This window comes from Limulus polyphemus, unplaced genomic scaffold (genome assembly GCF_000517525.1).
Source record: "Limulus polyphemus unplaced genomic scaffold, Limulus_polyphemus-2.1.2 Scaffold592, whole genome shotgun sequence".
NCBI classification, from domain to species: Eukaryota; Metazoa; Arthropoda; class Merostomata; order Xiphosura; family Limulidae; genus Limulus; species Limulus polyphemus.
In genome coordinates, this window is record NW_013666202.1 from 97,818 (window position 1) to 109,387 (window position 11,570).

Here is an 11,570-nt window from a genome sequence, read left to right on the forward strand (position 1 = left end):
CAATTATCTGTTTCTATATCTGTCTATCTGCAGTTATTATCTCCACTTTATTTGCCGGTCTTATATATTAAAATAGAGGGCGTCTGGCAAACACTCGAGCGTTCATGATCCTTTCAGAAACTCATCTAGTGTTACCAGCGTCACTTGACTTCCGCTGTCGTAACAGTATATTTTAATGACTTCACAAGCTTTTGTTGCTCTTAATGGTTATTAATATACAGTTCGAGTGTATTTCAAACATCCTGTTTTCCTATCTATTTATTCCTCTGTTCAAACATGTTTACCTTTATGATTACTTCTATTTCCATTCGTGTATTATTGTTATTATTATACTACTGCCTGTCTTATCTAGATATAGCTGAGTAAAATTATTTATTATCTCTCTCCTATTAACTTTTCTAATCAAATAATTTATCTACAAGTCTGTATCTTGTGGAATGTTTTCGTATCATCAACTTTGTTTCTTCATTGTCCTGTTAGCACTATATTTTAGATACAGTTTTTCACATCTGCAAGTTCTAATTATTTTATATGTCAAGACCACATTCACTGAATTCTCATGAACTTTACGATATTAAATCAAAACCGAAACTATTTGCCTAATGCACCGGTGGAAAACTGATACACACATCAATCTCTCGTAACTGTACATGTATATCAAATCGATTATTAATGCTTATTCTATAGTCAGATCTTAATTGTGTACAGATTAGGTGTTAGAAAAAAATGAGAACCCTTTAAATTCAGATTGTTGTGTTTGTAGAGATTGATCTGTTCAACAGCCAACGTTCATAATCGCAGTTAAACAAAACTCGACATCACACTAAACTACTGTGGCGAAATTAAAGGTATAAAAAATAACAACACAGATGCAAAACACGTAAGCATGTTTCTTTATGAAGAAGGTTACATTTTTAATATCATTGTGATCATTAAAAAGAACAACATCATTAGCTGGAAGATGAACTCATAAGAACAACATCATTAGCTGGAAGATGAACTCATAAGACATTAGTGTCCAGTCGTCCTTGAGTAGTATATACCTTCATTTCCCAAGTTTAGGTTTGGTCTGCTTTTGGAATTGCGCTCAAAGATACTCGAGGGCTATCTACTCTATAAGTGATAGTCTAGAGAGAAAACAGCCTGTCAACATCACCTACCGCCAACTCTTGGGGTACTCTTTTTACCAACGATAAATAGGATTGACCGTCACGTTATAACACCCCCCACGGCTGAAAGGACGAATATGTTCGGTGACGGGGTTCAAACTCACGACTTGCCCTAACCACCATAGCATGCCAGGCCTCTCCAAGTTTAGAAAGCTGTGCTACTCAAGCTTCATGGAGTAGATATTTTTATTAACAGTTTTTAATGTTACTCTAAAGGTATGTAAGTGAGATATTTATTAGCTGTTCTAATGCTACTTTAAAGGTATATATATATGTGTGTGTGTGTGTGTGTGTGTGTGTGTGATGCACTCTTGTGGTTCAGCGGTAAGTCTACGGGATTATCAAGCTAAAAATCAGGTTTCGATACCCGTGGTAGGCAGAGAACAGATAGCTCATTATATAGCTTTGTGCTTAACATCAAACAAACAGAAATGTAAATGATATTTTTATTAGTGGTATGTAATGTTACTTTAAAGGAATGTATATGTTTTCGATGATTTAATTAAATGGGCATGTGATGGCTCTGCAGTAGAGTTCTGGATTTCGGAGCTAACATGCCGAGTTCCAATCCGTGTTAAAGCACAAAATATTCCCCGCACTTTAAGTATTGGGTGCATTATAAGAGTGACAGTCGATCCCTAATTGTGGATGGTGAGTTGCGGGCTACCTCCCACCCGGTTAATAGTTCAAAATTAGGGTCGGCGGTAGATAGCCTTAGTGGTTTTGCCATAAAAATACAGTAGAATTACCTAATTAAATATTTAAGATTGCTTCGACTGTACTATGAAAAAAATAGCTCAGTGAGATTAGAATAGTTCAATAAATTACTCATTTATTTGTTTATATAATTTCATAATAATTTTGATTCAAATCTGCCACTGTTTCCTATTATTGTGTTTGGAACATTACCAGTTGCTAATCGTATTAAAATAATTTTTGAACGTCATTACTTGTAAATGCTTGCAGATAGTTTGTTATTAAGTGTGCATATAAGTGTATTGTAATGAAGTAATGTAGCATAAAGATAACGTACTGATCACGAGTATTTAATACACAAAGGTTTGATCTTTATTTTCATGTCGTTACACAATGATTAATTAAAAATACTAACAGAATTGGGGAAAAATAAGACCTGGTTTCGCCATTAAAGGCATCGTCAGGTACAGACTGAACGTTTCAGTAATGATATACTTGTGAAACGTACAGTTCTCTTGTTTTTCCTCAATTCTGTAATTATGAAGTTTCACCAAGTACCGAAGGTTTCAAGTATCAATTATATAAAAATACTAACAATCTCATCCGCTAGACCGATGTTAATGCGGAAGTACTAATCAGTCACGAAGAGTTGTTTAACTCTATGGGTGGAATATAAAAAAAAAGATTATTAAATAGACAATAAAAATGCATGTTAATAAGGCTAAATTAGTAATATATATATATATATATATTTCTGTGTACGGGTAAGTTTGATTTCGTTTCTCACAAATTTCCTTCCGTTTGTTAGGTCTTTCTGATCGACAAAATTATACAGTGTATAATAATGTTAATTTTTATTAATTATGAAATTGTTTCATGAACGGAAAAAAAATAGTATTAGCATACTGTATAGGTTAATGAAAGTGAAGTTTTTTTACAGTGATACAGTAGACGTTCGTGGGTTCGAATCCCCGTCCCACCAAACATGCTCGCCCCTTTCAGCCGTGGGGGCGTTATAATGTGACGGTCAATCCCACTATTCGTTGGTAAAAGAGTAGCCCAAGAGTTGGCGGTGGGTGGTGATGACTAGCTGCCTTCCCTCTAGTCTTACACTGCTAAATTAGGGACGGCTAGCGCAGATAGCCCTCGTGTAGCTTTGCGCGAAATTCAAAAACAAACAAACAGTAGACGTACTCTCTGTTTATCTTTTTAAACATTACTACTTCTACTTGTTTATCTATCCATTATTTATATATATCCATCTTTACATCTGCTTATCTTGCCTGTCGTTTTATCAGTCTTTTTGGCCATTTTATGTCTTTATATTTATCTTATTTTTCTTCATAATATTAGTTCTGTTGTAATGTTTGTTTTATATACATATATATATATCACGTAGATAGTTCAGTATTAGTTATCCAATTGTACTTATGTAGTAATAACATTATTATCATCAGTATTAATTATCCGATTATATAACAACAATGTAAGTGATACTTATCTGATTGTACTTAAGTAGCAATTTTAGCGTAAAGATTTGAAAGAGATAGTTCCTAGTTTTTGTAGTGGCCGAACATAATTATCGACAGGTTTTGTTTCGTGATTGAGATAAAGTCGCAGTATGTGCTATCATCATTTATTTTTTTTTTACATTTTCTAATGGAACAAAAAAAAAGTAATCATAGAACACTTTCCAGATCATAACGTCACTGTAAACTACTTAAATAACAACTTCTATGTCATAACGTCGGTGAAAAAAAGTAGTTAAATAACACGTTCTAGGTGTAACACCTGTTTTTGTTTTTCTAAATTTGAAACTTCTGTCCTCTCGTCGTCAGAATACAGCATAAAGAAATCAGAGGCCTTTCCCTTTCAATCCCTTCGTAAAGTCTTGTAATTTTTAATAAGATCAAATATCCAGAGAGTCAACCATAGGGGATACAGTATTTACCGTTAACCAATAATGTGAATATGGTTGAAAGAAATGAAGTGGGAAACATTTTGGGATGAGTGATCATTGCATAATTAGATTTGCTGTTTTGTTGCAAGTTGAAATGCAAAGAAAATAAATTGTAGTTTCTAATTTTGAGAAACCTAATTTTGAGACCACGATACAAGACTTATCATAAATGAATTGAGGTAATGAGTATAAAGGTCGTGCGAGACACATTTGAGAATTTTTTAAAAAAATTATTGCTTTTAATTCAATATAGGTATGTACTTAAAAAAAGATGCATGGTAATACAGGAAAGAATCACACCTAATTGACTTACTAAATACATGAAGGAGAAAATCAGGGATACATGCCATAAGTGTTTAAATTAACAAATAGAATAGAAGATGTACATAAACACAGAAAAGCTAAGGATTTGGTTCAAAACAGATCCAAGGGACGCAAAAGGAGTTAAGAGAAACATCTGGCTAATAATGTTAAAACTAACAACAAGGGTTTTTTAAGTATGTTAAATGTAATCAAAACGTTAAAATGGGGATTGGGACCTTAAAGAGTCTTGATGGAAAGGTTTTTGTAGAAGACTCTGATATCTCTGAGGTTTTGATTTTTTCTTCTCTTCTGTTCTCACAAGAGTAAATATTACTAATATCCCTGATCCTGAGCATTTTATGGGAAATATCTAATTTGACCTGAATCATGTATACATTAACCCATTGGTGGTAAATAGAAAGACTAAAAGTAGAACAAGCAACAGGAACAAACGAGGTTTTTCCCAGAGCTTTAAAGGAGGTCAAAGATCATATATCCTTTTTGGTAGGTCAATAGGCAGTAGGCAGGTGTCTGAGGATTGGAGAGTTACTAATGTTGCTCCTATTTTTAAAGGTGTTGATAAGAGTTGCCCTGGAAATTACAAACCAGTTAGTGTTATTTAATTGGTGGGGAAAAATTCTAGAAAGTCTGATAAAAGAAGCTTTCCAGAATGATTCAGTGAAACATAATATAAACATAATATCACCATGGATTTACTAAATCTAAGTCTTGTCTTACTAATCTGTTAACTTTTTTTCCAGGATGTTACTTGTTATATAAGTGGTGTAAAGAGTGTGGACTCGGTGTAATTAGATTTTCACAAAGTGCCACACCGAAGATTAGCTAAGAAAACCACATCTGTTGGATTTGAGGAAAGACTAGTTAATTGGATTGTAGGATCATTGGATGAGAAAAGGCAAAATATTGTTATTACTTAAGTTCAAATATAACTTGATCCTTGTCATAGTGAAGTGTTTCAGGCAAGATCATAACAAGAAATGATTTTGGGTCTCTGGGGCAACAAGGTTTAACAACAACAAAAAACCAAGGTAGCAGTACTGAGAAAATGGCAGAATAAAAAGAATCTGTTTAAACACTGAATTTGCTTTTCACAATATGTCAACTTTAAGAAGCCAACTTTTTACCATGTATTCAGTTGCAGTAAATAATGATAACAAAGTAATTAAAAAGTAAAGAGTATGGGGGAGATATACTGCTGTGAAAACCAAATCGGTTTTTGTTTTTTGGATCACCTATGGTTCACTGCACCTCTTGAACTCACCTTATTGGCGCCCCTACTATTGACATTTAGCTTCTTAGTATTTCTAGTTGTATTGAGGATGTCGAGGTATTATAGAAAGACTTGAATCAATTAATAACTGAGGCAGGTATTTAACAAGTGATCTTTAAGAATGATAAGTGCAAGGTAATACACTTGTGTTGTCATAAATTGGATCACATGCCTTATGTAGATGGTAACCTACTCAATAGCATGACTGAACAAAGAATCTTGGTTCAGTGGTGGATAAATCACTCGGACCTTCAAAGTTGTAATATGTTACTGGTATTAAAGGGTAATAGAGTTTAGAATTGTACGGTGTATTTGTTGACACATCGATTACAAGTCAGAAGAGAAAATTACCTCTGTATAAAGACCACTAGTACAGTTCACTCGGAATACTGTGTACAATTTTGGTCTCCATATATGATCAATGATATTGATTTATTGGAAATAGTTCAAAAGAGGGCTACTAGAATGATTCCAGATATGTAAGGGTTATTTTCTAAGAATAGGCTAAGATATTTTAATTTATTATGCTTCGTTGTTATTTTAATGTTTTAAGTTGACTTAAAAGCTATTTACAGAAAGATTAATCTCCCAGTAGTTGTTGCACCTATTGCATCCTTATTTGCTACACAATTTTGGATTTTTTTTCTTAGATGACGTTACTTCACTATCCACAACTTCCAGTTCTACCGGATCTTGTGCAACTACAATTGTTGCCAATACTGACTGCCAGGAGTCACAGCGATGGGATGAAGCACAATCGACTAGGAACAGCAGCAGTCCGCAGATACCCAAAAAAGCAGAAAACGGTTCGTGTTTACCTCATCTTATTATAATAGAAAAGAGCTTTAATACTCAGTAGTACAGAAACGTTATTAAACTTCAGTATTTCATTGATTAAAATATTGTTATTTCGTTCGACTTTGTAAGGAATGACAGAGAGAGGGAAAAACAAAATCAAAGAATTCGAAACTAGATATAATATTCTTTTGTTTGTAACATATATACTGATCTGAACGTGGGAATTAAATTATATAAAAATGAAAGAAGATATGTTTATGAAACGATATGTCACTACAACTTTAATTCATTTTTCTTTCGTTTCCAAGTGGCTTACAGTGAAGAAGAATGCTTTAAATATATTCACAAACAAAACACATTTGTAAGTGTGGCGTTCAATTGCTCCATTGTGACGTCATGGGATGTTCTTGAAATGGCTAACGTTACTGTACTGTACAAAATCATTTTAGTTCACCGTATTAAAAATTTGGTTAAAGACAATGCTAGGAAAATTTCAAAGCTTTCAACAAGTTAACCGTGTTCAATGCTCATTATTTGCACGTGTGTTATTATATGTCATGGCTACCTACTTGAAGAGGTTAAGCGTTTTCCTTGAGAAAAGGCAAATTCTAAAATAGCTAAGCCATATACAATATATATATAATCATAGATTGAGATAGTTTCGATTATTATTCCAACATTACTTCAAAGTCACATATAAAAGTTTATTTTAAATGTTGGAGGAAGAGATTACTGGCTGCATACTTGTTTACTTTCCTTTCCAGGAGTGTAAAACCAGTTTCTAAGTTAGAAATGTCATTACTGTGAGAAAAATATCAGTTTTTAAGTTAGAAAGACTGTTTTGTTAAGTAAGAAAGCAGTTTGTAAGCTAGAAAGATCCTTAACATAAATAAAAAATCTGTTTCTAAGTTTGGAAGAAATGTTTCTCGTTGTTAGTGAAAAAAAAAAGTTAAGGTAAGGCTTCTTACTCTGAGTAAAAAAATCAGTTTTATAGTTAGAAATCTTTAATCATGAGTGTGAACCAGTTTATAAACTAGAAAAGTCCTTATTTCGAGTGAAAAACCAGTTTTTAAGTTAGAAGTGTCATATCGTCAATAAGGAACCTAGGCCTCCAAGTGGCTCAGCGGGTTTCGATACTCATGGTGGGCAGAGCACAGATAGCCCATATACAATATATATATATTTATGCATTTATGCTTAACTACAAACAAGCAAACAAATGAACCTGGTTCTAACTAAGGAACGTCCTTGTCGTAAGTAAAATAAAAATAGTTTCTTAGTTCGGAAGGCCTTTGTCACACCTAAAAATAGTTTTTAAATTAGAAATTTTTTGTAAGTAATCAAAACAGTTTTTAAGTTACAAAGACGTTTGCGTAAGTGAAAACTTCTATTTCCAGTCTTCAGTATACTTTAGGTAACTATAAACTCGGATATTTCTCTAATTATCAAAGATTACATGTAAGGAATATTTGATTTCGAAATTTGTAACATGTATTTATTTTTGCTTAAATTTTTATCATAAAAATTATTTATAAAGCTGGAGGGTGCTGAAGCCCCTCTCATGTTTAACTATACCAAGGAATAAGTAAATGATAATCTATCTACAAAAATACAAAACCTTATAACCCCAGCGAATCACGAAGATACTGAAACATACTGAGATCTGGAGACTGTGCTGGTCAAGAAAGATCAGTGAAGTCATGTTGATGTTTCCCGAACCAATAATGAGCAATATCAATGCGACAGTAAGTTGTGGCATTATCGTCTTGTCCAACTAGGTTGACATGTAACATTATGAAACGGACAATGTCAGCAACGCTGCCCATATACACGCTGCATTATTTGTATTCGTCATCCAAACTAAATCAAAAGAGATAGTCGAATACTGATACTAACTACTATTGAGAAATCTGTCTATTGAGACAAAGCATGATGTTAATAAAACTTTATAAGTCTGTTAGCTGCCTTTTCTATATATCTGTCATCAATGATTGGCAGCCACGTTATTTTCATAGTATAAAACGTATTCCACCCAACTACCAGTGGTGATAGCCTGTAATCACAGATGTATGTGAGCAGTAATTCAGAGAAATGTTTTTGTTTTGTTTGTTTAATAGTACTTCAAATACACAGGCAACTACTGAGGTACTATTTTTAAAAAGTTGGAGAAGTTGGTACCCTTCTCTACCGTCTTGTAAACTAACCATCACATGACTTCATCATCTCATTTGTAAGATCTGTGAGTTACACACGTAACATAATCAACCTGTTTTTCAATTGCAAATAAAGGAGTAGTTTATAAATGTGTGCAAGTCCTAATAAAGTGCCATTGTGCTTAAGTTGTTGTTGTTGCTATGCCTACTTTTCTACACATAGTCAACTCAGACCCTTTAAGGGATAGGTCATAAAAGCCATTTTGAAGTGATTGATGCAACTTGATTCACAACTCAATATATAATAAACAATAAATTAAAAAAATCGTTTTACTGACAAAACGGCTGTACATTCAGATTATTTTTGGAAAGGTGACCGTGATAAATATTCGAATTTCTAGAAGACCTTTTACTGTAACATTGTTCAATTTCTATACTCTAAAATTACTAGTTCTTGGGTTTCTGAGGTTTGTAAGATATTTCATTCATTTTGCTTTAAGATAAGCTCAAGCGATATCGACTTTGTATCTTCTTTGACTGACAACTTGAGTGCTGTGTAGTAACAAAACTATAAATATAGTTTCTAGTCGTATATTTTATCAGTGCTTCAGTTGTAATAGTAACGATAAAGAAGGCTCATAAAAACTGTTTATAATGCATTGTATGTGATTCAATACACGTCTATTTGTAATGTTTGGATTTCCTTTTAGATAACATAAAACATGTGTGATATGTGACCATTCCAGTGTTTATAAATTGTCCTAGAGCAAGAGCGATCACATTAAGTTATACGATATACGTAACCCAACCCAGTTTCATGTCCGTATAATGTCTGTATCTGGTTCCTTATTGTGTTACGGGACCTAAACAATTAATCAAACTCATTTTCGACATAATAAAACATACTTCGTAATTAGATACTTCTTTTTAATCTAAATTCGATATTCAAATAAAAAATATATATTAACATTACTGCTGGACTCCATGATAAATGTTAGAAACTATTTTCAGCTTCTAACTGCTAGTTATGAATAAATTAAATGAGAACTCTTTAGTGTCTTTGTTATGCTGTTATTGAAAGTACTTTTTTTTTCTACTGAGTGGAATTATTAAATAAAATAAAAGCAATATATTTTAAATATAGGAACCAAAGAGGGTGAAAACCAAGAGGAACATTCCATTTCAAGTAATCGCTACTCACCAATAAACGTCACCATAACCAGTACCAGCAGAAAAGGCAAGTTTTATTGTTGGTATCATTGTATAATAATAATAATAATCATCATTGTAGATGAGATACAACCAGATGTTCACCTGGTGTAATGGTGCTAGAAGTACAACCAGGTGTTTACTTGGTGTAATGGTGCTAGAAGTACAACCATGTGTTTACTTGGTGTAATGGTGCTAGAAGTACAACCAGGTGTTCACCTGGTGTAATGGTGCTAGAAGTACAACCAGGTGTTTACCTGGTGTAATGGTGCTAGAAGTACAACCAGGGGCTTACCTGGTGTAATGGTGCTAGAAGTACAACCAAGGGCTTACCTGGTGTAATGGTACTAGAGGTACAAACAGCTATGTATCTGGTGTATTGATGGTTGAGGTACAACTAGTTGTAATAACGATTGAGTAGCAAGCACTTGTTTACATTGCGTAATGGCGAGTGAGATACAACCAGATGTTTGTCTGGTGTATTGATGGTTGAGGTACAACTAGTTGTAATAACGATTGAGTAGCAAGCACTTGTTTACATTGCGTAATGGCGAGTGAGATACAACCAGATGTTTGTCTGGTGTAATGATGGTACATTTAGTTGTAATAGTGTGTTGAGTTGCATGCACCATAAAAAGTCCTTTTCTGGTAGCATATTAAAAGCCGAAACATAAGGTACAAAATAATTATTAGTTAGTATTTAGTAAAAACAAAAATAACCTATTAATAACAACTTAAAAGTGATCATATATGTTACTAACCATGACAAGTTCTAATAATCTTTGAAGTGAAATCAGTAGTTTTCCTTACGTAATGATTCATAAGGTACACCATTCATAATGTCGGTTGAGGTATAACCAGTTATTACTTGGTGTGGTGGCGAATAAGTTGTATTAGTAGTTGAGATAAACCTAGTTATTTGCCTTGTAATTGATTATTGTGATACCAATTTACAATGTTGGTTGTAATGCAAGCCGTTGTTTACCAGGTGTTATAGTGATTAAGATACCACCGTATGTAATGGTAGTTTAAGTACAACCAATTGTGTACCAGATGAAATGAGCGGGGCGTGGTCTATGGTTATTATTATTTTTTTTCCTAGCAGAAGTCTTGGTTTTCTGAGAACGTCAGTAACTTTCAGCTAGAAATTTTGCCTTATTTTTTCTTAGGCTAATATCGCATAGGTCTAATGCTGAGATTTTTCTTTTAATACTTCTGAGATAAAATTTTAACTTACAAGTCCGATCAAAATTTCTCAAATATTCTATCAACGCGTGTTTTGATCAAACGAGATTAGTTCATGACTCGTTGTGTCTTTTAATTTTTGGACTTTGTTCGTTATAAATTTGTTATTTTTCACTGATTTAGCGTTTCAACTGTCTCTTGTGATCGAAGCATAATCCAACCACAGAAGACATAAATCAGCAATATATAAAAATGCTTGTAAGCTTAAAATCCTGAAGATATATTGACATTTATATCTTTATATAGATGAAGTTGGTGAAGTATAATGTCTTTGTATTCTCTGTCACGTGAAGCAACTAAATGTTTCACTTTAGATGTGAAAGATCTCGTTCGATTTTCAAACCTTCTGTAACATTTAATGTGGTTTAAAATAATCAAAATGAAAGAATCGTTCGTTAAACTTTTTATGCTCAGTTTGTATTGGATAAACTTTTAAGATTTATACAGTAGGCAAGATAATGAACCAATGGAACTTTTCTTTATTACTCCTCGTCCTTAGGTATATGCGAATTAAACTTTTGAATTAAATAAAGAAATCTGAAACCGTTTTTAAAGGGATCTAATGCTGAACAAAAGTAATAGTTTTCATGACTTTATTATTATAGTAGTCATTAAGTATAATGTAGAATATTTAAGTATTTTCTGTTTATTAGTATATTTGAAGGTTTATATTGTGTCTCAGGAGAGGGGGTGCAACAAATAAAATAATTGCACTTATTCCAGCCTTAATATAAAGAATTAATATT

The 11,570-nt window shown here is 33.0% G+C and overlaps 1 protein-coding gene across 10 annotated transcripts in view; it reads left to right on the top strand.

Annotated features, from left to right (window-relative positions):
- LOC106459319 (sorbin and SH3 domain-containing protein 1-like) overlaps nt 1-11,570 on the top strand; it is a 122,958-nt gene that overhangs the window by 66,633 nt on the left and 44,755 nt on the right. For all 10 annotated transcript variants that reach the window (XM_022385781.1, XM_022385776.1, XM_022385775.1 and 7 more), the window contains exons 4-5: nt 6,070-6,225; nt 9,515-9,607. In XM_022385781.1, the coding sequence (XP_022241489.1) occupies nt 6,070-6,225; nt 9,515-9,607 (249 nt within the window). The remainder of the gene's footprint in view (nt 1-6,069; nt 6,226-9,514; nt 9,608-11,570) is intronic.